General features: G+C 42.5%; 1 protein-coding gene across 1 annotated transcript in view; it reads left to right on the forward strand.

The window, feature by feature from the left end:
* Positions 1 to 26,888, forward strand: part of Ush2a (usherin) — a 723,091-nt gene that overhangs the window by 446,664 nt on the left and 249,539 nt on the right. The window contains exon 37 of the mRNA XM_052200359.1: positions 1,914 to 2,093. Coding sequence (XP_052056319.1) covers positions 1,914 to 2,093 — 180 coding nt within the window. The remainder of the gene's footprint in view (positions 1 to 1,913; positions 2,094 to 26,888) is intronic.

Genomic DNA, 26,888 nt, shown 5'->3' on the forward strand with positions numbered 1-26,888 from the left:
CAATACAAATAAACAAACCTAACACAAGGAGGGTGCTTTCTGCAGTGTTTTGAGCAGAGATGCTTACTTGTGTGCTCACGCCTGGCTAGAAATAGGTAAAATCATGTACTTGTGGAATAATTGTAGAATTTTGTCAGTGTTTTACAATTCTCAATCTTTTATATGATGTATAAATTACACAACTTCCTTGCCAGGTGAGCATCTGTCTGGGTCTCGGTAGGATAAGGTGACCTTTTTGGAATTTTACAGCTAAGCTTGTGACAATAGCAGCCTTCCTTTGAGCCATTAGTAAAAGTGCCTCGAAAAAGCATTCCTGGGACCTGAGCTGGGCTAATGCTGACCCTGTGATCTCCCGAGACAATGGCCACACAGGACCTGCATGCCCTCTTAGAAGACTTGTGCTTTTGAGCATCATCTTGTGGACACCAAAGTCTCCTTGCATACAGTTGGCACTCAGCAGTCTTCAAGCCATGTAGCCACGGAGAACCTCAGAATGCTCAAATGACACAATCCAAATGGAAACTCAAATGGAGTGAAGCCCTCAAAATGTAGAACTCTGTGATCACTGCACTGCATATATGTCAGGATATAGTTCCTATTTCCATCGTGGACTTGGTGTCCCTCCATAAACTTAGAATACTTCTTTATTGAAAATAAATAGCAGCTACACTTCCCAGCATTCTGGTCTGTCAACAGTGTTTTCTCTCTGGACTAACCATCCCTTTGGTTGTACCAATTTCAAGACCAAAATGACAAATTATTGTGTGGCCTTCAGGATTTCTTGTGGCCACAGAAGACACTTAACTGTGCATACATTGTCACAATAAAATTTTCAGCTACTTCCTTCAACCATAAATTATTATAAACATTTACAAATAACTTTAAAGATATTTTGTATCTGTTCAATCTTATTTGTCTCACTAATGTTACAAGAAATGGCCACACCCTAAGCAGATATCAGACTCCCGTCAGTCTTAGAGTTTGGAATATTATCTGATAGAAAAAATATGACACAATAAGGTGAGGTTTGTGTTGGTCTCAATTGAATAACACTAGATTTTAATTGAACAACAAAAGATTTTGATGATTAGCACATAGTTATAAACGCTGAGGCAACAGGATGCCAGGGGTTTACATCTTAAGCACCTGCCGGTTTTCCTGCATTTCTCTTGTAGGTGTGAATTGAATGGATTACATTTGTATTGTGGATGTGAATTGACTGGATTGCACTTGTCTTGTGGGTGTGAATTGAATGGATTGTATTTGTTTTGCAAGGGTGAATTGAATGGGTTACATTTGTCTTGCAGGTATGAACTGAATGGATTACATTTGTCTTGTGGGTGTGAATTGCATGGATTACATTTGTCTTGGGGGTATTAATTGTAGGGATTATATAGCAAAAGAGGAGCAGCAATCAGTATTGTCTTCTCATTGTAATGAGAGAGCTGGGTAGACTTGATCAGATTAATCAGACTATATACACTAATGAGTCACACACATGGAATAGTTCTTAGCTCTGTGTTGTTATACACATTATGCTCAGAAGCCCAAGAACACCAAATAGCAGGTAGTTTTGAGCAGATATTTTATGCTGGTTTCAGGAAAGAAAGATCTCAGCTGACTTTCATGGTGACACTGTATGACAATCACCATCTCAAGCTCAAAGATAAAGCTAGATACTCAGAAACATTGGGTATCTTGGGAAAAGACAAAAAAGCTAAACACAGATTCTAACCGTGGGCCTCTCCAACAGTCAACAGACATTCTTTTCTTTGCACTTTGGCTAAAACCTGTGAGAATATATTTTTATAAATGTTTTATACGTGACCATTTCATGAAACATGAAACCAACCCAAGAAAATACTCAGGCCACTGCAGAAGATCTGTTAAGTGTAATTTTCCACTTCAATCAGCAGGTGACAACTACACCCTTCTCCATGGTACAAAAACCATCCGCAGCAGAGAAGGAAACCGGCTCCAGGCGCTGGTGGAAGGACTGGTCCCTTACTCGCGCTACACGGTACAAGTGAATGCTTCCAACAGCAGAGGGAGCTTGCTCAGTGACCTCGTCTCTGTTGAAATGCCTCCTGGGGGTGAGTCTGTGAAGTCTGGTGTTGGCTTTCTGGTTTTAAACAGGAGGCCCAAGAACAGAGTGGCAAGTGAACTCTGTGTTTTAGAACTGAGCGGCTCAACTATAGTTTTGAGTGTTTAGGCCATTTCCTTTCTTGAAAACTCCTTATTGATATTCTTGAATTACTTCAATGTGTCTGTTTTGTTTTTTTTATATACTCCATGTGGGTGTATCTGTATACACAGCTATCTCTGATGTCCATATCTTAAGAACACCAGTAATTTTTTTATTTGTTGCTTATTTTTGTTTGTTTTCTCCAGTACTCAGGGATGATTAGAGAATTGGGGAAAGGTGCATCCCCCTTGCAGAACATATTGACAATATCAGTTTTAAAATATAGATCGTGCTGTTAGAGGCAGAGAGCGGCTCCAGCCTGACTCTCATTCAGACACAGTGTAAACACTTTGCCCCAGCCAGCACTCTAACCCCCCCCCTCCCCGCCTTCCTCTGTAAAATCCAATGCATTCTGGATATATTTATTTTAAATATTTTTTTTCAAAATTGGTACAGTTTGGAACAACCATGACTATTGATCTTAGATGTGCAATCAGCTCCATCCTGTACCCTAACTACTTGTGGGATCTAAGGGCTGATGAGAAATCTCCCCCTCAGTTTGATAGTCATAGATCCTGAACAGAAAGCTCATTCAAAGTAATGAAACATTCACCTGAGGCCTGGGAATGTGAGCTTTCTGAAAACTCTTCAGGAGAATGACCAAGGAGAACTTACGTCTGCCCTGCAGCCAAACTTCCTGGCACTAAAGAGCCTTAACCTGGTATGTGCTGAGCACACTCCGACTTAGATCATTCCTGGTTCATGGCAATGTAGCTTGAAATCACAAAGGAGCTGATTTCATACATTGTCCCTGGCGTAGTTGGGCCTGCGTGGCCTCATAAGTTCTTTTCTGTATGGATACTGACTCAGTTAAAATAGTGCCTGCTTATTGCTCACACACACACACACACACACACACACACACACACGCATACGCACACACACACGCGCGCGCGCGCGCGCACACACACACACACACACACACACACACACACGGGGGGGGTGTTTGTTAATACAAGGATCGATGTAACAGAAATAGAAGAAATTAGCCATTGCTTTATAAAGTGTGGGGCAGAGCTGAGACCCACTGTGAACTGAGGCTCTTCAGTGATTTGTGCCCCCTGGGATCAGTGTAACCATTGAAAGTGAGTGCCCAGAGGTGTGGACTTGGGAGGTGACCCTTCACCCAGAGAGGAAGCAGTATCTTTGGAGACAGAGCATCCGCCACTTCATTGCTGCCACCAGAACTTCCTTTCTCCCGTTGGGTTGTTGTTGATCACAATTAGGAAACTTATTGCTTCGAAATGATCTCTTTTATGACCTTGTGGCAGTTTAAAGGTGATACCTCATTGATTAAATAGGTTTTAGTTCATGCTTCCTTTTACTTAATGAGCTGAAAACGGATTATCATGATTTACACATAAAAATCATGCCGAAAAGCATGTGGCATTCAGTAGAATATGTGTGTTTAAGTAGAATTAAATTAGTGCCTAGAGTTATTAAAGAAGTCTTGCATGCCTTCCACTGAGCCCTGCTTCATACCGAAATGGGCAGTAAATGAAGCAGCAGGCAGGAAGGAGCCAACTGGCAAAGGCGCTCCTGTGCATTCCTTGGTGTGTTTGCCGGGTCCAGCCACTGCCGTGACTTTGCTTCTGGTGATCCATCTCTATGGTGATACTGAGTTTCCAGTGTCTTTCTATGCTAGATAATGTGAGGTTTGAAACAAAGTAGACTGAGCTATGGTTTCTTTTCAAATACATTAAAAAATATCATTATAGAAACTTTGGGAGATTGGGAGGATATCGATGGTTTTCATCAAATATTACCTGGTGGGCGGGGCGGGAGGAGTGGCTCAGTATGTGCGTGTGCTTAGTGCAGAACCCTGAGGACCTGTGTTTGAATAGTCAGCTCCCATGTAAAAGCATAACCACATGCCTGAAACCCCAGTGCCTGAATGGGGAATGGGAGGCAGTAAATACTTCTAACTGACCACCCTAGCACAGAAGAGTAGGATGAAGGCTCAGAAAACAGTTCTGACTCAGGGAAATAAAGGGGAGAAGGTTGTAGCAAGATACCTACCAATGTCCTCCTCTTGTCTCCACACAAGCACATGCACACAAAAGCACTTTCAAAACATATATACCAATCACTCACATGCATACACACACCACACACATATACCACACACATATACCACACACACACCACACACCACATACACACCACACACATGCACACCACACACACATTAGCACACACTACACATACCACATACACCACATATACACACACTACACAGAAAGACAATACACACACCACACACATCACATACACCCACACACATCACACACATATATACATACTACACACATGCACACCAGATACATCCACACACACACCACACATACCACATATACCACACAGACACATACACACACACACACACACACACAAACATAGACAATACACACACATGCACATCACACATACACAAACACACCACCCTCACACACACAGCTACATGAATAAATTCACCTATTTCATCAGTTCATCAGCATGCTATCTCTTGCCAACCTAGTCTGAGATTCAGTCCACAGCCCAACATACACTCATGTGTATTGAAGTCATCTGTTTAATTTGACCATCTGCAGTTTCTGCTGATAAGATCCTACATAGCAGGGGCTGGGCCCTGTTCATTTTTATCGTCAGTGCCTAAATCAGACTTGGCATGAGGTGGGTGTGTGATGAATAATTGGTGAGAGCATGAATAAGTTGGTTGGGTCAGCTTAACGAGGGGCTGGGGACGTGACTCACTGGGAACGTGCTTGCTGCGCTGCATGAAGGCCTGAATTCAGATCCCCAGCACACAGACTAGTCCGTGAAGCTTTGCATGTGTATCACCCAGCACTGTAGGGCACTGAGACCAGAGGATTGTTTCAGATGGTTTGCCATCAGGCAGTCTAACCAGAACAGCTAACTGCAGTTCAGTCAGAGACCTGGTATCCTCCTCTGGCATCCTCTTGTATATACATATGCATCTGCACACACACATGCATTTTCTGCATACACACACTTGGATAAATAGCTTAATAACTGATAAGCTGTTGGGTTATCATTGCTCAGGTTCTTATAGACCCAATCTCTACCCGAGGAGCTTTTTGTAATAGTCATCCCCAAAGCTGTGACCACCTCTGTTCACAGCTGTGACCTACTCCAAGCACAGATGTGGTCTCTTCCGTGTAAAGTTGTGACCTCCTTCATGCATGGCTGTGACCTCCCCTGTGCACAGCTGTGACCTCCTCTGTGCACAACTGTGACCTCTTCTGTTCACACCTATGACCTCCCCTGGAGATAGCTGTGACCTCCTCCATGCACAGCTGTGACCTCCTCTATGCACAGCTGTGACCTTCCCTCTGCACAGCTGTGGCCTCCTCTGTGCACAACTGTAACTGCCTCTGTGCACAGCTGTGACCTTCCTTGTGCACAGCTGTGACCTCCTCCATGCACAGCTGTAACCTCTCCTGTACACAACTGTGACCTACTCTGTGCACAGCTGTGACCTTCCTTATGTACAGCTGTGACCTCTTCTGTGCACAGCTGCGACCTCCTCTGTGCACAGCTTTCCAGTGGAGAAAGACCATAGCCATGTAAATCTAGCTGCAGTCCTGACCAGAGAATTAATGTAGGAAACAGCTCCACATTTCATGAGCCCAGTTACATTTTCTCCAATGAGTATAAGATGAATACGCCTTAGCTTATGCAGGAATCTAGACAAAGGAGACAAGGGCATGCAGTATGAAGAATTTTAAATGCCAGGCTGGAGAAATGGCTCTGCACTTAAGAGTGTAAACCAATCTTTCAAAGAACCTCTCAGAGTTTGGTTCCCAGCATGTGTGTCAAGTGACTTACAACTACCTGTCAAAGACCAAGGAAACTGATGCCCCCTGCTGGACGGACACACACACACACACACACACACACACACACACACACACACTCTCTCTCTCTCTCTCTCTCTCTCTCTCTTATTCGATATATTTTTAATTTATATTTCAAATGATTTCCCCTTTTATGGCTTCCCACTCCCTGAAAGTCCCATAAGCCCTCTTCCCTCTCCCTATTCCCTCATCCACCCCTTCCCACTTCCCTGTTCTGGTATTCCCCTATACTGCTACACTGAATCTTTCCATAACCGGGGGCCACTCCTCCATTCTTCTTGGACATCATTTGATGTGTGGATTATGTTTTGGATATTCCAATTTTCTAGGCTAATATCCACTTATCAGTGAGTGCATACTGTGATTGATCTTTTGAGACTGAGTTACCTCACTTAGTATGATGTTCTCCAGCTCCATCCATTTGTCTAAGAATTTTACCAACCCTACATCTGACAGAGGGCTAATATCCAATATATACAAAGAACTCAAGAAGTTAGAGCCCAGAAAACCAAATAACCCTATTAAAAAATGGGGTACAGAGCTAAACAAAGAATTTTCACCTGAAGAACTTCGGATGGCTGAAAAGCATCTTAAAAAATGTTCAACATCATTAGTCATTAGGGAAATGCAAATCAAAACAACCCTGAGATTTCACCTTACACCAGTCAGAATGGCTAAGATTAAAAACTCTAGAGACAGCAGGTGTTGGCGAGGATGTGGAGAAAGAGGAACACTCCTCCAGTGCTAGTGGGGTTGCAAATTGGTACAACCACTCTGGAAATCAGTCTGGCAGTTTCTCAGAAAACTGGGCACATCACTTCTGGAGGATCCTGCTATACCATTCCTGGGCATATACCCAGAGGATTCTCCTGCATGTAATACGTGCTCCAGTATGTTCATAGCAGCCCTATTTATAATAGCCAGAAGCTGGAAAGAACCCAGGTATCCCTCAACCGAAGGAATGGATACAAAAAATGTGGTATATATACACAATGGAGTACTATTCAGCCATTAGAAACAATGAATTCTCTCTCTCTCTTAAAAAGGATTTTCAACAGTTCTCATTTCTTAGCTAATGCTGAAGAGGCATCTCTTCTGCTAGCATCCAGCTCTCTTGTTGATGGGAAAATGACAGTACGTAAGTAACAGGTACAAGGCTGGAGAGATGACCCAGTGGATCAAGAACTTGCTGCACAGATGTAAAGGCATGCTTCCATCTCCAGAACCATGTTCTAACTGGTATGAGACCTCACACTTAGAAAGCCAGCACTGAGGAGCAGAGAGAGCTACCAGATAGGCAGGCTGAGTTAGAGGGCTCCAGGTTCAGAGAGAGAGACCCTGTCTCCAGACTTAAGAAGGCCTGTAACCAAGGAGGGTGCTTGATGAGAACCTCTGGCATCCACGTATACATGTACACACATGAAGACATATGAACAGAGACACATGCATGCATGCAAGGAAAATCTGATGAACCCATATTATCTGAACTTAGGAATGGAAGAAAGTGATTGCTATCGAGAGCTAAGTATGTACATTAATTGTGTCAATCCCTAAAATACCCTTGTATGATTAAAAAAAAAAAAAAAGGATCTTCATAGAGTATGTCTTGCTTTCATCTGTGGAGCATAGCCCTACCTCCCTCGTGCACTCAGAATTCCGAAATCCTACAATCACTACATTTCGTATTATTTCTAAAAACATAATACTACTGCTTGGGCCTAAGATACTCTGGGGAATGAAAGATTGCTTTAATCCAAGCTCTTGAATAGCATTATGGTCCAGGTTCAAGAGTTCTAGGCAAAGAATTTAAAAAAATAAAAAAGAAATCCAAATGTTAATCCATAAATATGAAACCTCCCTGTGACCTTTACCCTGCCGAGGTCTGGAGTTACTAATGGGGTTAGGATTCCAGCGCTTAATGGGGCTCAGTGCATCTGTGTTTTGTATGCATGGAATTCGGCGTTCAGTTTAATAAGTGGTTGACATTGGTGATGTCCCTTAATTTGCTTAAATCTAATTGGCTCTTTTATCAGTCAAACCTGTATGGATTGGCAATTGATCAGAAGGGGTCAGCCATGACTCTGCATGTAGTTAAATGGTGGAAGCGCCTGCTCAAGCCGCAGTGGCTGGATAATCAGCAGACAGGGAAGAAATGAGCTTAAAGGAGGAGGACAAAGGAGCGTCCGAGTCCCACCGCATCTTCAAGTTCAGAACAAAGGCATTATGGAGTGTATAAATTTTAAATACACTGCATTTTGCCTCCAGACTTTAAGCCTTTTTTTCCAGATGAACTGGAATCTTGTCTGAAACTGTCTTTGTTACATCAAAGACCTACTCAGAAGGCAGTAAGAGACAGAAGAGGTATGAAAGGGCATAGTTTAAAATGATTACTGACACACTTCACACTGAGGGACTATAGCCGGGTTATTTATTTTTTTAATGTTTCGTGGTTTTTGCAGAAGGAATCACTTTCTTCTGTCTATGTAAATGGCTTCAACATAAGTATTGAAGGAACTCAGGCCCTCCTGTGCTTCTAGACTCCATCCAATTTTCTCTGGCAATAAACGATTGGTGATTTCAACCTTTGAATTGATTAGGATTACTACGACGTAGAAGCACCATAAGAATATAAGGCTCGGGAAGCCACTGTTTGCTGAAATGTGTTCTTTGAAAACAGAAAAGAGAGACCTGGAGAGTGGCCACAAGTAGATCCCCCTCAAGAGTCTTTCTGTAGCCCTGCCCCATCCTCATCACCTGGCATGGTGGGGGTGGGGTTAGAGCCTATATCACAAAACCACAGACTGTGGAGCCACACAAACATGGATTTAAACTCACTTCTTTAATTAGCTGGCAGAGTTGCCATGGGCAAATGCCCATCTTATCTGCACCTCATCCTCAGTTTTCAGCTCCATAAATTGGGTTGGCTGAGGATTCCACGTGATCAAATTCCGCCTGATAGAATTGTGTTTATTTGCATAATTAGTGACCATTCCGAGATTGCCTCCTGCACTGCTCTGTTATCCTAGGTAGACTATGCATGTAAAGATTAGACATGCAAAAATGGTTTTACTAAGTCTGTCATGCTTTTATTTTATTTTTATCTTTTAAGATTTATTTATTTTTATGTGCATCCATGTTTTTATTTGCATGTATATATGTGTATCACATGCATGTCTAGTGCCAACAGAGATCAGAAGAAGGTATCCATTCCTATAGAATTGAAGTAATGGCTTCTTTTGAGCACCACGTGGGTTCTCAGAACAAAACCAGGGTCCTCTACAAAAGCAGTGCATGCTCTCAATTGCTGATACATATCTCCAGCCCACGTCTTTCCTGGTTCCAAAGATTGGTGTATAGGCACTCAAAAGTTTGGAAACACAACTCATTACATTTTTCCTTAAAGAAACAAGAAAATTGCTCCTACCCGCAAAATTAATATGGACATTTGCTTTTGGTATAAATATAAAGAAATCTAGATCAATAAAATGGTATCTAAAATGTATATAACTTAGGGCTGGTGCGGGGGAGGGGCATTTGGCAGAGCAGATGAAAACACTTAGCTTCCCCAGCCATACAACACAAGAGCAGGCCTTGGAGCTGATGTAAGAAGCAGGATGCAGCAGGACACATCTATATCCCAGACCACCTTAGCAAGGTGGGGTGTAGACAGGAGAATCTGCCAGACACGCCCAGGGCAGCAAGTCTGGAGCCCTAGCCTGCCTGCATAGAAGCAGAAGCAGCGAGAGAGACCCTGCCTCAAAAAGGTGGGAACAAAGAAGTGACTCCAGTAAGCTGTCCTCTGACCCGTACAACAGGTGCCCACACATACAGACACAGTAAGTAAAGTGTTTATCAGTCTTTGAAGGAACAGTCTGTATTCCTTTTATGTGTGGATGAGTTTTAAAAAAGTTCTTTTAGTTATTTCTAAAATCTGGAACTCTTATCTCTTACCTCTGCTTAGTTCTGCCAGAACTATCAAACATTTATGAACTGTGAAGACAGGAACAGTGTTTGGTTTGTAAAATTTTGTAGCCCAAATGGCTGAGGCAAAGTAAGAGCAGCACATGCTGTAGTCCTTAGGACTTGTACAGTGCTCTTAAAAACTCTTTTACTGTCTTTTACTTGGATAGTCATTTTTTCAGGGTTTAAAATTAGGTTTAAGCCATCCAAATTATTGGTCTTTCTCTTGTCCATTTTGTCACAGCAGCACAGAACAAATAACGTTAACTCATGATGTCTTGAAGCCTCAGTATGTCTAGTTCTTTGTTTTAGCCGCCATTTTCAATGAGTTATTACAACCAAGAGTTAGACAGGTCGTTGAGAAGAGCAGTTAAAACAGGACTTGAACAAAACAAAACAAAACAAAACAAAACAAAACAAAAGACTGGCTGAATATAATTGAACTCAGAGCCTATACACAGTGCATAGTACTATGTACATAAGTACATAGCAATATTCCATGTGGCTAAATATTTACCCATAAGGTTTTTATAGGGCCAGTGTAACTAATATTAATATCCTGTGTGGCTAAATAGTTACCCAGCAGTTTTATAAAGAGCCGAGTTACTTTCTTAGAGTGATAATTCATCATTTATAAGTATAGCACCTTTATTCCAAAAACTCTATCCTTAACACGTAGTTTGTGAGCCCACTTTTAGGGTTGACCAGAATGAGGAGCAGGAGAGGTGGGTCAGCTGTTCCGAATGCTTGCTGCTCTTTCCAAGGCCTGAGGTTGGGTTTGTAGCCCCTGCCTGGGGTGGCACTCAACCACCTGTGACTCCCGCTCCAGGGAATGTGATACCTTCTGGCTTCCATGGACACTGCACACACCTGTGCTTGCACATATTGGTGCTCGAGCACACACACACACACACACACACACACACACACACACACACACACATTAAAAAATAAAAATAAAGTCTTTAAAAGAGAAACAAAGATATAAAGATAATTAAGGTGAATTAATCACAAGATTTCTTTTCCCCGTTTTCACAATCTCGCTCGATCCTAACAGGATAACTTGACTAAGTTCTAATCTTACATTGCATAAAACAATTAATTTTTGTAGGAACAAATATCCACTCTCCCCATCATTTAGGTGGTATTTAATTAAGTTATAAAATGACAGTGAGGACCACAGCCAACATTGATACGTTTGGCAAAATGAAACTGCCTCCCCAAGAATGTGGACTTCCATTGGTGTCAGCGGAGGTTTGCCTTTGAGCTCAAAAGATAATTGAATGTCCCTCTCTGTGCATTGCAGAGAAACAGGAAGCCCGTAGCATTGCAGAAGAAATGGGTAGCGTGTATTAATCCAGAAAATCAGCTAAGAAGGGGGAATGGGAAGAGCACCTGCTATTTAAGAGAAGGAAGTGAGCGACAATGTGGGGACACTGTTCTCAGAACACCCACCCTCCAGGAGAGGGACAGTTCCAGGAACCTCTTACCTCATGCCAGGGCAAGCCATGGCTCTGCCTTAAAAGAAAAAGGAAACCATAGATATTCCCTTCAGTTGACAAGGACCTGAGTCTGAGACTCTAAATGTAATTTTTTCATATGAGCCTATTTTATCCTTTACCTAAAATGCTTGTTTGTGTGTGTGTGTGTTTATATTTAAGGGGAAGGTTGTGTGTACGTCGGCGCATGAGTGGAGGGCATACATACAGCTGTGCATGTGTGGAGGTGGGGTGGGGGACAACACTGGGAGTCAGTTCTCTCTATCTACCACGTGGTACCGGGAAGCAGTGCAGACAGTCAGGCCTGGTGGCAACTGATTTTACACACTCCTTTCCTTTGCTTTTTAAAAGAAAAGAATGAGTTTTTTTTCCTACATTTTAATTTCAACTGAACCTCCTTCCTAGGCCTGGGAAGCAGACTGTAGGTCTGTAGCCATCTTGACTAGTTAGTTTATCTCACACAGCCATAGCAATATGAGCCTAAGGACTTGTGTGCCTGTCAGCCTTTCTTCATCATAGGATAACATGCAACTTAAAAAAAAAAAAACAATAAAACTAATAGTTTTCAAAACTATTCCCTCGCCCCCTCCCCCCTCAAAGAGTTTCCCAGCTCGTGTTTGATGTTCTCTTTCTGATACCCAGCCATTTGCCTTAATTTATTTGCAAGAGTTAAGTAGATGCTTAATGCGCACAAAAATGCAGCTACTTACACATGCAAGGGGCCACAGTGTATCTTAAAAGCTGGAAGAGTGCGAAGAGATCGTAATACAAAAATAAATGAACTGGGAGTCGTAACGAATGGCCCAGTACGGTGCATTACATACGGTGCTGAGAGGCTGGAAGGAAGGTGAGAACCACTGCCTATTGATAATAGAAGAGTCTCAGTGAAGATCGAGGACAGTGGAAAGGTTGGTCTCTAAAGCAACACTTCCCCACATAAACAGATGACTCGTCCTTGCCTTCAGTATATTACAAACAGCACAATTTATATTACACTTGGTTCTTATGAGACTTCAGAATAGTTGTGCATAATGTTTTCCTTCTGTGTACATCTTCCAAATGTGCTGTCTCTTTTTTTTTCTCCCCCCCCCTTCCTAGAAAAAAATCTCAACCCATGGAAGGTAATAAAGTGCATGAACTCAGCCAATAAAATGCATTTAAATTCTTAATAAAAACAATGTGCTTTTCAAAACACACACTACCCCCACCTAACTTTATTCACGTTCCCTCCTAAGTGTTTAACTACAGTAGAGCCAGGGTGTTAGTGTCCATCTTAAATATGTGCTCGCATGCTGCGCGACTCTAATTCCTACCTTTGTCTTTCTACAATGGATAGTTCCCAAACCGATAGCTGTGGGTCTATGTCTGTGTGTGTGCACACACTCCCATGCACATTTATAAAATTAAGCATCCCGAGCCAAAGAAAGGGATATCTCTCCCTTTACAGTTTGTGAAGTTTTCTTTACTTTTTGTGCCGACAGTCTTGACAGTGAACTTGCTGCTTATAAAAACACTTTGGAATAGGCATAAACTTCTGAGCTGTGGAGAAGAAGGGAGGGAACTTTGATGTGCACTTAGCAAGCACCCAACAAGCCTCCAGCCAAGAGCTGGTGGCCGTGCACATTTGCATAGCACTCTCCTGTGGTTTACATACATACACCCCCCCACATGCAATTAAGTACTATCTTTAGAGCATCCTGGGGCAAGACAGAGAGACTGAAAAAAATAATTAAATGAAAATCACATTTCTCCTGCTTTACCAAGGGAGAAATATGGGAGGTATTGCCTCTCCGAGTTTCATTGATATTAAAAGTCATGTTTTTAAAAGGAAGAAGTACAATCCTCCTGTCTGCATTTCATCTTAGAAGAAAGGTTTATCTTTAACTTTAAGGTTAAAGAAAAATCATGTCGATGTGATGGCTTCGCTGTTTAAATGCTACTTGAAATTTTATTTGAATTCTTAGAGTGCCCTGAAGAAATGTTGCCTTTATTTCTTAGAAAATAATATTATTCTTTTCTTTTCTTCTTCGTCTTCATAGAGCAACTCAGTATCTGGCTTGCATAAAATCCTATGAGCGTTCACCCAGCAGTAGACATGTTCCTACAAACTGGGGCAGTTCTTAATAAAGCTGAGACATTTCAAGGACTCATTCCCATCTCTTCATTAACAGCATAAATAGTCAAGCATATCCTTTCGTTAGCTCCCTAAATGGGAAAAGACCACCCTGACCCAAAGTTTCCGGAGTCCATTTCTAATGCGAAGCCGACCATAGTGGGCATTCCTTCCAAACACTGTGCTATTCTGAGTAAAAAATAATTGGTACAAAGGAAACCTCAGTGTGCAGGTGGCAATTGTCCAACCAAAAAATTGAAAGCGTGGCGTGCAGGCTTTCCTAAGAGATGGGCTGACTGAGGCGGGGAGCCACACCTGGTCCTCACACTTCAGTGGTTGCTTCGGGGGCTTTGCACTGACTTCGTCCTTATTGTAATGGATGATGTCTTATCTAGCAGAATGCAGATTCATGGAAAAGAGAAAAAATGGCTGAACAGTGAGAAGTACAGAGATGACTCGGAGCTGGTCTTCTCCCTCCGTCTCTTGGCATGTGCGCATGTGCAGGGTCTCTAGGCACACGATAGCCCACGTGATCTGGGGCTTCCCTTTCTTCAGTTTCCAGTTATCCAGGGCCAACTAGGGTCTGAATTATTAAACAAAAAGTTACAAAAGTAAACAAAATTAATGAGTTTTAAATCGCGTGGTCCTCCGACCAGCATGCTAAAGCCTCATGCTGCCTCATGGCTTCTCTGGCCTAGGGTTTTCATGACGTGTATTGTTCTCGGTGGCTGTTCTCTTATTACCGTCTCAGTTACCAGATCAACTGCCCCATTCTCACCGGGTTGGTGTTCGAGTCACCCATATTTTATTCAAGGTACAAGAGTAGAGATACTGGCAATTAGAGTATGTAGCATCAAAGCTATAATGCTCTTCCTTTAGGAGAAAAGGGGAGATATTATCAGCTTAATGTGTAAAGAAAAAAAGAAGTTATGTGCTGAGATTGCTAAAGTCTATGAAAAGAATAATCAGACAATTAGAAAGATGACACGTTCCTGAAGTTTTGCTATATATTGGCTTGCACTCCTGACTGTGTTTCACTTAAGCATTCCGCATTTGTGGAAGTTGAGGGTACAGATAAAACATTGTTATATACATCCTGGTATCTGTGGTTTTAGGTTTCTCCTGCTGTATCTCAGACCTGTTGCTCTCAGTGAAGAAGGGTGACAGTGTCATGTCCTCAGGGAATGATGGTGGCTGCTGGTTTTTCATTCTTGTGCAACCTGCCTTCACTCTTCCTGTGGCTAAGCGTATCTAGTTTCCCTCTCAGAACGATGAAAAGGAAGGATGGGTCCTCCCTGGCTTAGAACACGGGCTCCACTGCCTGTTTCTTGCTATCCACACTCCCTTTCCCTGCCCACAATGGCGTGCCTTCAATCAGCCAGTGGATTCTGGGAGGGGAAGTGAGGGAGGCGTGACAACCAGAACTAAGTGACCTCAGGCAGCAGCAAGAACAGACTCTGAAAGCAGGCTTCAGTGAGACAGCTCATTTTAACTGGGGGAACAAAGGCTATTTAAACCTTTGGGAAATGGGAAAGGGCTTTGGAGTGAGTAGGCAGCACTGGCCAGGGCCGGGGTCCTTGGGAGGCCTCACTTGAATGAGGAGGAATTCCAGGTCCTGATGGACATTACCTTACAAGGGGAGAGGAATTCTAACCTAGTTATTGGGCTACATGACTTCCTCCAATGGACAAACATGGAGGTACAGGAAGGCATGCAGGCCAGGGGCACGAGAGTGATGACTTCTGTCAATCTCAGGATGGAATTTCCCAAGTTTGGACACACCCTTGACCCCACTCTTGCTCCAGGCCTGCTCCCCCAGTCCCATGACTCTCTGGCCCCATGTATTAGTCAGGGTTCTTCAGAGTCACAGAGCATATGAGTAGTCTCTATATAGTTAAGGAATGTTGGTGATGTCTTACAGTCTGTAGTACAACTCCCCAACAATGGTCAGCAGCAGCTGTGGATGGAAATCCAAGGATCTAGCAGTTGCTCAGTCCCATGAGGCAAGCAGGCAAACAAGAGTGAGTCCTCCTCCTTCTAATGTTCTTATGTAGGTCTCCAGGAGAGGCCCAGATTAAAGGGGTGTGCCACCACACCTTTAATGCCAGATGACCTTGAATTCAGAGATCTCCCTGTCTTACTCTTCTGGAATTCATAGCCACTATGCTTCAAGATCTCCATGACAAGATCCAGGTCAGAAATTTGTATCTCTCAGCCTCCAGATTAGGATCATAGGTAAGCCTCCCAATTCTGGATTGTAGTTCATTCCAGATATAGTCAAGTTGACAACAAGGAATAGCTACTACACCCCACGTCTTCTCATAAGTGATGTGTGCTTCATCAGAGCCATGAAAGGATACTGTTCAGTCAGCAGAGGGACTTGCCATGCCACATGCTTAAACCTCAGATTGTACGAATGGCCAGCTGTTGCCCTAGGAATGATCTGAAAATGTAGCCAGCATGGGGGAAAGAAGGGTGGGTCAGAGCAAAGTGAGGTGGGCTACTGAAGATGGTAGATAGTTTTGCCATCTAATGATATTATTCCTAAGTTAATGTAACTGCTAATCCGTTTTGAGTAAATTGGTTTCTGGTCATTTACACCAGCCATAAATTCCTAGAATAAACTGGACTCTGGACTAGCTGTAAGTTCCTATGTAATGTATCCCTGACTTAAAGTTTATGAGAACAGCCTGAACACTTAACTGCTGTCTCTCTGCTTCTGTAAAATGCTGACTTGCTGCAAATGTCCACAGCTATCTTTCTATATATGTCACAATTGTGGGTTTTGTCTTTGAAAACTCAAAGAAAATGGAGGTCAAGGCTGCTTCCTGTTACTCTGCTTGGGGCAGCCCCCACTGGTGATAAATAAAGGCTCCATATGACTTATTTAGTCATCTTGTTAGGTTCTCTCTTCAGGTACTCCATAATAGAAGATCAGTTGAATGCTGGTGGTTGCACTGGCCAGTTGAATTCAACACTACTCAAGACCAACTCTTTGGATTTTTGTCTCATGGGAGCCAATTAGTTCTTTTCATGATCTAAGCCTCTGAGTTTGGCTTTACCACCTAGAAACAAGATACTTGGAGGGATGTGGACAAAGTTGGCAACAGGGACTGTAGCCTTCTTGCAAACTATATTAAACTGGGAAGCTTTTGTCTAAGCTCTCAAGGGAGGAAATTTCCAGAATTTCCTTTTGAATCAAGCCTGATTTAAAGTAAAACCATCACATCTAAGACTATATGACTGCTGGCTACCCATGGAGATGCTCCCTTGCTCTGGGGTTGCTCCCTTGCCCTAGAGGTGCTCTCTTTCCCTGGAGGTGCTCCATTGCCCTAGAGGTGCTCTCTTGCCCTGGGGTTGCTCCCTTGCCCTGGCAGTGCTCCTTTGCCCTGGAGGTGCTCCCTAGCCCTGTATGTGCCCCCTTGCCTTGGAGGTACTTCTAAAGACACTGCATCCCTAGTCTTCTGAGAACCTCTGTCTCCACTTACATGTCTCAGCACCAAGTTTCATCAACAATTTTTTTCTAATCAGCCACTAGGTTTGACATCAGTGCTTTCTTGCCTTAGAGGTTTATTGCTGTGAATAGACCATGCACTCTCATAAAGTAAAATACTTAGTTGGGGCTGGCTTAAAGCTTCAGAGGTTCAATCATCTGAACTCAGAGGTTCAGAGTTAAGAGCATAGCAGCACTCAGGCAGACATGGTAGTAGAGGAGTTGAGAGTGCTGCTCCTTGATCTGAAGGCAGCCAAGATGAGACTGTCTGTCCTCTAAATTGGGTAGAGAATGAACATAGATTATCTCAAAGCCCACCCCCACAGTAACATACTTTCTCCAACAAGGCCACACCTACTCCAAGAAGGCCAAATTTCCTAACAGTGCCATGGCCTATGGCCAAGCATTCAAACAGGAGTCTCTAGGGCCATGCCTATTCAAACCAATGCTCTTCTGTGACGTGGGATTCTCATGACTGAATTTGCATCCCTGCATATTCCATACCAAACCAGGGAAGTATATATCATTACCTGAGAACTTACTCCATGTCCAGACATTTTTCTGCTATTCCCTGAGTATGTGTATGTGATGTGTATGAAAGATATATGCCTGTTTGTATGCATACAGGCAAATATGCATCTATAGGTGAATATGTACATGTGAGTACCTGTGTGTGGAGTGTGCACATGTGAGGGCATGTGTGTGGAGACTCCGGAATGACATCAGGAATTTCTCTCAACCACTCTTCATGTTATTCATATGAAGCAGAGTCTCTCTACTGAACATCTCATTTTTACAGCTAGCCTGCCAGCCAAGTGGACTTACTTGTCCATTTGACATATAGATGGATAAAAATTCAAGTTCTGGTCTTGTACCATGCTTGCTGCTTGTGAGTCAAGTGTTTTCACCTTCCCAGTGCCCTAAGATCAAATTCTTCAGCTCTACCCTCTAACTACTAAACCAGATTTTCTGAGAATGAAGCTCTATTTTAGTGGTACCCTATTTCCCCTTTCCAGCCTAGGTCATTCAGATATTCTAGTTTGGCAGCTGTGGAACTGGATCCACAAAACAAGATGTCCAAAAAGCAAATATGTCATAAGATCCTCTTCACACTTGAAAGTAAGACGCAGAACTCTAGCAGGCAAGGAGGTCAACCAAGTTCTGGTGCCTGTCTTCTCTTTGAATACAGATGCTCTGTTCTTAGGGTCAGAGCCCTTCCCCACAGTGTTTCTGAATGGGATAGAAACATAAGGTGGGCAGCTGGTTCCAGGTGCTGAGGCCCACCTGCAGCACTGCAGAGCAACAGGCTCAGTGTTTATGCATGGAGGAATGCTAATCAGCCCTACCCTGAGGATGCTGTCAAGGAAATTTCCTCTACTCCTGGAATCCTTCACAGAACATCTGTTATCAGGATCTCCATGTAACTAAACCAGAGTCTCTTCCCCCTGGATTTCCTAAGGAGCTTCTTGTGATTTGATTACCTCTTTATCCGAATCCAGAGTCTAATGGCTGTAGGACTATAAGAGTTAAGGTTTTTCCTTCTCGGAAGTTCATGAATACAAATCCAGAGTCTCCTGATGTAATTACCAGTTGCCAAGAGGACCATTAAGATGATGGAGTGTTTTATTTGACAAAAAGAGTTCTTTGATGCAGTGGTTATTTATACTATGGGAGCCTCCCTGGGTGCAGGTGTTTCTCTCTTACTTTCTTATCAGCACATATTAATTGTACAAAACAATGAGATTTGTTGTGGTTTGCATATATGCACAAGATGCCCTTCGATCTTACGAGAACCAAGTCCTCAAGATGTCTGCGAGGATACCGCTCTTCAACCTTTGTTTCTGCATAAGTTGGGGGACCAAGACGGCCTTGTAGCTAGGCCATTAAGCTCATGCAACTGGTGAAGGAGAGCCTAACCCACACACCCACCTGAGGTTTCCCTAACATCTTCTGCATACATAGCATACATTTCTAGGCTCTGCCCATCCACAGGAACTGAAGAAGTGACTTGATTCTATATCTGTGTCAAATCAAATTTCAAGCACATTGATTGGCTGGGTCATTGAGAGTTGAAAACCTGATTGTTGGACAAGAATGGACCCCTGAGTTAATGTGCTAACTGATGGTTTTTGGCTTGTTCTTGTTATCTAAATAGTGAGGGGGCAATTCTCTGAAATGCGTTTTACAAGCCTCACAAAGCAGTGTGGGCCACAAAACACTGCCATATAGAATGTAAAGTGACAACCAGCTTGGTCCATCCACTCCGGAGGTGGTTACAAGGAGGGACTTGCCACCAAGCTAAACAACCTTTCACATTCACCCATGAATGTCTACCACAAACTTCAATTAATCAAAATATAAAACAAATCTGGAAAGATGTCTCAGCTTTCTAAAAGCGCCTGCCACACAGGCCTGGAATCCTGAGCTTAATCAACTGGAGCACACATAAGGACGGGAGGCAAAAGCCAGCACCACAAAGTTGACCCCTGACCTCCACAGGAGTGCCATGGCTCACATGCCCACCCATATACACACAAACCATACAAAATACACAAAATAATACTACATTTACAAATTAGAAAATATTTTAAATTAAATGTAAAAAGATTTAAAGCCTACTATATCCTCAGAAGAAGAGAATGGCGAATTGGCTCTTGGCTGCTCTATTTAGGGGATTGGCTCTCGGCTGCTCTGTTTAGGGGAGGCCTTGCCTTCTCTCAAGGTGTCTTTTCTGTACTTCCAGCTCATGAAAGATTTCAACCTGAAAAACACTGTTCAACCTTTGACTTGTGTGTGGAAATTTAGATTTTTCCCCCTTCTATTTGCTGTTGCAAAAGACGCGTCCAGGTGTTACAGAGAAAAGCTCATTAAAGCATCTTCAAATGCATTTACTCAGTATTGGTATGTCACAGCGGGGTCATTATTGTTAATTACGAACTTGTCGTCTCATTGGGCTGGCATTAAATTTCAGATCTTTCTGTTCATTCTCTCTGTGTCTCGGAGGAGATGAGTGGGACTGAGCTTTGGACTGAGCAGAGAGTGTGTTCTTCTCAAGACATGCAATTTATCTTGTGGAACTAACTTTTTAATTTTTTTTAAAGTCTGTGACATTCAGGAAGAAAGTCTACTTCTGTAATGACTAATGAATAAATGAATTTATCACTGACACACCTTTTCGTGAACAATTTTAAAACCCTACAATCTGGCAAAGACATTTGTTCACAATGGAATGCTGTCAAATATTACAGAATTCAGCACTATTAACAGTGTAATTGTTGCAAACAAATCATCCTCTGGAATGTCTGCACCAATGCCCATGTGTCTTCTGGTAAAAGGAAGACCATTTCCTCATCAGAACCTGAATTCGGGATCTTGAGAGATTAGTTGATAAGGTGCTCCCATGTAAGCAAGAAGACCTGAGGTTGATTTTATAGCACCCACACAAAAAGTTGTCCATGAGTGGATCTTCCTGCAAAACTACTGCTATGACAGCAGTGAGGAACCTCTAGAGAGTGGCCAAGTAGTCTAGCCTAGTTGGCAGAGTCTTGCTCAGTGATACAATGTATCATAAAGTAAAGCAAAATGCAAGCTAGGAAGATACATGAGGTTGACTTCTGTCCTTTACACTCCTGCAGGCAGGTTTGTATTCATCAGCATACATGTACACACACATACACACATACACACACACACACACACACACACACACACACAAAGAAAACCTTGAGTTGGAAGCATGAACACAGAAAAGGCTTGACTATTTCGGGCATACAGTTGTTTATCAGTCATTTAAGGATGTCTTTTAAATCGTATCTTTGTTAAAGAAATTGGCCAGAGTTCCTGTAACCCATGGGATTCAACAGTATTTTCACTTGTTTATGACCTTGATCACAGGGGCTTCCTTGCTGGGTGGAGCATCCAGGTAGAGAAGACCAGCTGGTATGTAAGTGGGTGCTCACCCTTGTAAATGTAGACAGTCAGGGAGAAAACACAGCCAAAGGCGCTTGGCTCCAAGTGCAATGACTTGAGTTCGATCCCTAGAACACAGAGAATGGAAGGAGTAAAAGCACCCCAGCAAGTTATCCTCTGATCTTCGCATGTGTACCATGCAGGTCCCCTACAGTCATCAGTGTCATCGTCATCATCATCATCACCATTTTATAATATAATGTAACATTTGATGTAATATAATATCTGATATGGAATACAACTTAATATAATATATAATATTTATAGCTATAAATATTAGTAATTAATGTTTAAGTTTTTATGAAAAGCAAAAGCCTAAGTGAAGAGAGGAGTGGACTGGTTGTGGCATATTAAATTATGAGTGAGAAGTATTTTGAAGATTAGAGCAGCTGTTTGGAAGCCAGGGCTTGGGGATAGGAAAGGCATTGGGTCTGATTGCCTGTCTCATGTCTCTGGTATCTGTTCTCTGCCTTGGAAATCCGTCTGTCTCATGTCTCTGGTATCTGTTTTCTCTGCCTTGGAAATCCCTGCCTCACCCGCAGTTTCTGAGTCTTGATGTTTAATTTAACACAAAGGTCTTTGAGAAACACAACGGGGGTTGCTTCTGGTAGTTCTGGCATTGAGGAAATTGAAATGTACATGTTTTTTTTCTCATTTATCAAAGAAGGGTAAGAATCTAAAGTGACATTTTATATCAAATGAATTATGAACTGTGTACTTTGTACCTAAGGGAACAACAACTAAATTAGGGCTTTGGATAAGAAGGGGCGCATGACAGACACACACAGAAATAGGTTTTTAATAAAACATACAGTGATTTCTGGAACTGTGTCTGACAATGACATGCTGTCTCATACTAGAAGTTGGGCGTGCATGCAGCCTTTTCAGAAATGTATCAGATTTAAGTGTATTTTGGAGGTTTCCACTAAAGACTAAACCTAAATTTCATATGGCATAGGGCTTACAGCCTGGGGAAAGATCTCAGATATCTTAGGGTATTTTTGTTTAGTTTTGTTTTATTCACTCAATTCTTATTTTCTTAGAAATCATTTTCTTTTCTTTGAAAAGACAAAAGTGTATGTTATGTGTGGGGAAAGATATCTTATAAGACAAAAATGACTTCCATGAACATGTCACGCGCTGTCCTTTCTCCATCTTTAGCACCTACAGCCAGACTCACAAGTGACCAAGTTATTCTCATTAATGTCCAAGTTTCTGAAATCGGAGTCAGGTTCAGATATCAATGTCCTGTCCTGTCCTGTCCTGTCCTCTAGGTGACCCACATGCTTTGTTCCATCAGGTGTGGCCTCAGGCTCTCTCTTTGTAAGTGGGAAGACATGACAGGTCCACCCAGGAGGACTAACGGTGAAGGTTCTCACAGTACAGAGAACAGGATGCTCAGAGCATGGCCGCTGCCTCTGTCCAAGGTTCTGCCCTCCGTGAGGGAGAAGTGGCCGCGGCCCATGTGGTGCACTGCACTTTGCTGACAGAAGATTGCTGGGGTGAAGAACCCTCTAGAATTAAGTCCTCTAGGTGGGAGGCAAACCAGGCGGGATGCAGCCAGGAAGCACTTCACTACATAGTGGCGTGTTCTTGGGAATTAGGAGCACGTTCTTCCAGGTGATGCGGCTGGGCTCCATCTCATACCATTAGAATGGGGAATTTAATAGATCAGGTTAAACCAGCTTGAGTAGGAACGGAAAGCAATTCTTTTTTTTCCAAAGGTTTATTTATTTATGTAGACAAATACACTGTAGCTGTCTTCACACCAGGAAAGAGCATTGGATCCCATTGCAGATGGTTGTGAGCCACCATGTGGCTGATGAGAATTGAACCCAGGACCTCTGGAAGAGCAATCAGTGCTCTTAACCCTGGAAGCAGTCGGATGAGGTAGCAAATGCTTATAACCTAGGGTGTAGAGAAGGCCAAGAACTGAATACAGGGAGTTTTATGACCAGCCTGGAGTATACAGCAAGATTCTCTTGAAAAATGCTATTTATCAATCAATCAATTAATTAATTAATTAATTAATAGATTTTCCCTTTTATTGAAAACATATTTTTTTCTTGCATAGCATATCCTTATTATGGTTTCCTCTTCCGCTAGTTCCTCTCAGATCCTTCCCACTTTCCCTCTCACCCAGATCCACCTCCCTTCTATCTCTCATTAGAAAATAAACAAGCTTCTATAGGATAATGATACAGTAAAATAAGGCAAAACCCACAAAACATGACATGTCATAATTGGACAAAATAAACAGAAAGAAAAGAGCCCAAGGGTAGACACAAGAAGCAGAGACCCACTCCCTCTCACACTTAGGAATCTGGTAAAAATGCTAAACTGGAAGCCATCATACACACCAAGGACCTGGAATAGCAGAGCTATGCACGCCCTGTGCGTGCCTCCTCACACTCTGTTTATGTGAGCTTTGATCTTGCTGATTTAGAGGGCCTGGTTCTCCTGGTGTCCTCGTCCCCACTGGCTCTTACATTCCTCCCATCACCTTCTCCACACAGTGAAGAGATGTGATGGAGACACCGTCTATGCTCCGAGGGCTCTCACTCTCTGCAGTGTCCAGCTGTGGCTCTCTGCATTTGTTTCCACCTTCTGCAGTAGGAAGCGTCTCTGTTGTGTGGCTGAGCGAGACACTGACCTGTGAGTGTAGCAGAATGGCACGAGGTGTCATTTTATTACTGTTTTTGTTTATCATGGTAGTGTTTGGTTTTATACCTGGTCCCTGGGCTGCTGTCTGCTCACCGAATCTTGCTGAATCTTGGAGGGTCAAGCAGTGTCAGGTATGTATGGCTTCCATCTCTTGGCATGGGCCTTAAGCCAAATCAGATATTGGTTGGTTACTCCCACAAGCTTAGTGCTGCTGTTACACTAGCGTATCTTACAGGCAGGAGACTATTGCCAACCACACGGTTTGTGGCTGGGTTGGAATTCTCGTACAGACTGAAGAAGGGGCTTTAGCGAGAAAGCATTGGTTTTAAATTTCTAAATTCCCCGGGGGATCTTTACATAAAAGAGTTAAAAAAAATTACCTTAGTCCTAATTTCACATGTGGTCTTTATCAATGCTATATAAGGTGATAATTGTGTGACTAAATCGCTGGAAATAATTGTCACAATGCCCTGAGTACATATTTTATTTATTCCATCTATTTATGCAATTAACTGTCAAGTAAGCTGGGAGTCATACTCGACGGGGTGTTGCACATTCTGGAAAACATGCTCAGCCAGAGAATTTGTCATTTTTATTTCTAAAATTTGATTCTAGATCTATGATCCTTGAGTTGAAATCAGTACTTAGAAGCCATTTGATGTTTTCACTTCCTCCTGCTTACTGCTGTTTTTAATCTCACTGAGAAACAATCCGAAGGTCCTGACCTTGTGAGCTGAGGCACGCCTTCCTGGTACACTCACCTGCTCTAGCAAAACGCTGCAGGCTGCCCGGCTTAGCCGTCACCTAAATGTGTCTCTCGGGATTCTGGAGCTAGAAATGTCAGGACCAAGACACCAGTGGGTTTGATGTCTAGGGTGAGAATATCTTCCTCACACAGAGCTATCTGCTCACTGTAACCTTCCATGGAAAAGACTAGCGAATGGTCTGGAGTCTCTTCAAGTATACACTGCTCAGGAGGTGTCTGGGACCTACGCACCTCCCACCCTTAATCCCTTGTGATCATCTAGGAATAAAGATTCCAATAAATATGAGGAGCATCTGTGGAATCAAATGAAAGCAACATTCTGATTGTAGTCTGAATCTCTTATGCCTAGACCTCATTGTTAGTTGAGTGATCAAACATGAACTTGAATATTAGATGCAATGGTTGTCTTAATTAAGATGATTTTTTAAAAAGCAAGTTATTCTGATCCTTCAATCATTTGAATAGCTTTAGAAATGTTTTAAGACTAGAGCTGGATATAGCTGTCACCTGGGATGCTCTCCTAATACATGACAAATACAGAGGGGGACACTCTCAGCCAGCCATTGAACTGAGCACAGGGTCCCCAATGGGGGAGCTAGAGAAAGGACCCAAGGAAATGAAGGGGTTTGCAGCGCCACAGGAGGGACAATAATATGAGCCAACCAGTACCCCCAGAGCTCCCGGGGACAAAAACACCAACCAGATAGTACACATGGAGTTACCCATGGCTCCAGACACATAGGCAGCAGAGGATGACCTTGTTGGGCATCAAAAGGAGGAGAGGCCCCTGGTTCTGGAAAGGCTCAGTGCAGCAGTGTAGGGGAATACCAGGACAGGGAAGTGGGAAGAGATGGATGGGGAAACAGAAGGAGGGAAGAGGGCTTATGGGACTTTCGGGAGGGGGATCCAGGAAAGGGGAAATCATTTGAAATGTAAATGAAGCTTATCTAATAAAAAGTAAGTAAATAAATAAATAAATAAATAAATAAATAAATAAATAAAAGGACTTCATTTTAAGTACTTGATTCCACACTAAACCATTGGATTCGAGGTAAGATAAAAAGCAGTGTCTTTACTTCTCTGCCTAAGTTAGGTTCGTTTGTCTATTTTCATGCTAGATACATTTAAAGAAGTAAAATAAATAAAAACACCTCTCTTAATTTTTTATTTTACGTTTTTATCATCTAAAACAATTTTTAAACTTAAATATATTTTTAAATGTCGCCTTTCTAAAGAAAGTGAGTGGGGTGGACACAAGCCTGTATCTCCTTTTGAAAATTACTTGTGAACCTTTTTAACTTCAATAACAACTTCTTAAGTATTTAGACTAAAAATAGAATGGAATTCTTCAACTAATATATTGTGTACGTTTTCAGCTTTTTTTTCAATGACAATAGATTCTAAACAAATGGTGTTCAAACAGACGGATAATGAAGTACAAAAAAATAACAATACTGTATAGAAACTAATTGGATAAAAATTATGATATTCAAAGTAACAGGAATACTAAGGTAGGTGTTTAGAAACCCTAAGAGGAGCCTGCATGTCAGAAGGAAAGACATTAAGTCCAGGGTCTGAATCTAGCAAAGATCTGTAAGGAAAAAAGAACAAAATTGCTTGGGTGATTCAAGACCCAGGGAAATTAATTCCTGTGGGTGTTCTGGCTGCTCCCTTCAGGGTCACTACCTAGTCTAACAATGTGACGGTTCTGCTCCCTAGCTGAATAAATACTGTATCTAATGAAATTCAAAAATCCCCACTCCATCCAGCGCTTTGGGGTATTTCCAGTGAAGGGGAGGCCTCTGGTGTGTCTGATGCTCCCCAGCTGACAATGCACTAGGTTGTCTCCCAGAGTGGTCAGAAGCCAGACTTCTGTTTTCACATCACAGAAAGGGCAGGGAGGGAGTGGGCTGCTAGGTCCAGCAAATGCTTGGATGAAGTGGATTTCCCCCTCCACCACAAAATGATCCATAGAAATTAGCATTCAGTCATTGTCTTTGTATCCCAGCGGCCTGAGCCCCCTCTGCCCCCTCTTCCTGTGTGACTGCCACTATGAACTGTACCGGGGGACATCCTCATTTCTTTCCCATTCTAATTAAACTGCTCACAGTGAATACACAGCCCTGTCTACATATCACAAAACAATAATTACCAGAGCCAGGTGAGAGATGCGCCCATTGTGTCCATATTAGCTTGACAGATAATTTGTGCTAATTTTGAGGCAATCCTCTCAAAGCTCTGAAATGTGGCTGAACTCTTTGAATTCTCAACGGAGATATAATCCCAGAAAAATCAGAAACT

This window comes from Apodemus sylvaticus, chromosome 12, assembly GCF_947179515.1.
Source record: "Apodemus sylvaticus chromosome 12, mApoSyl1.1, whole genome shotgun sequence".
Lineage (NCBI taxonomy): Eukaryota > Metazoa > Chordata > Mammalia > Rodentia > Muridae > Apodemus > Apodemus sylvaticus.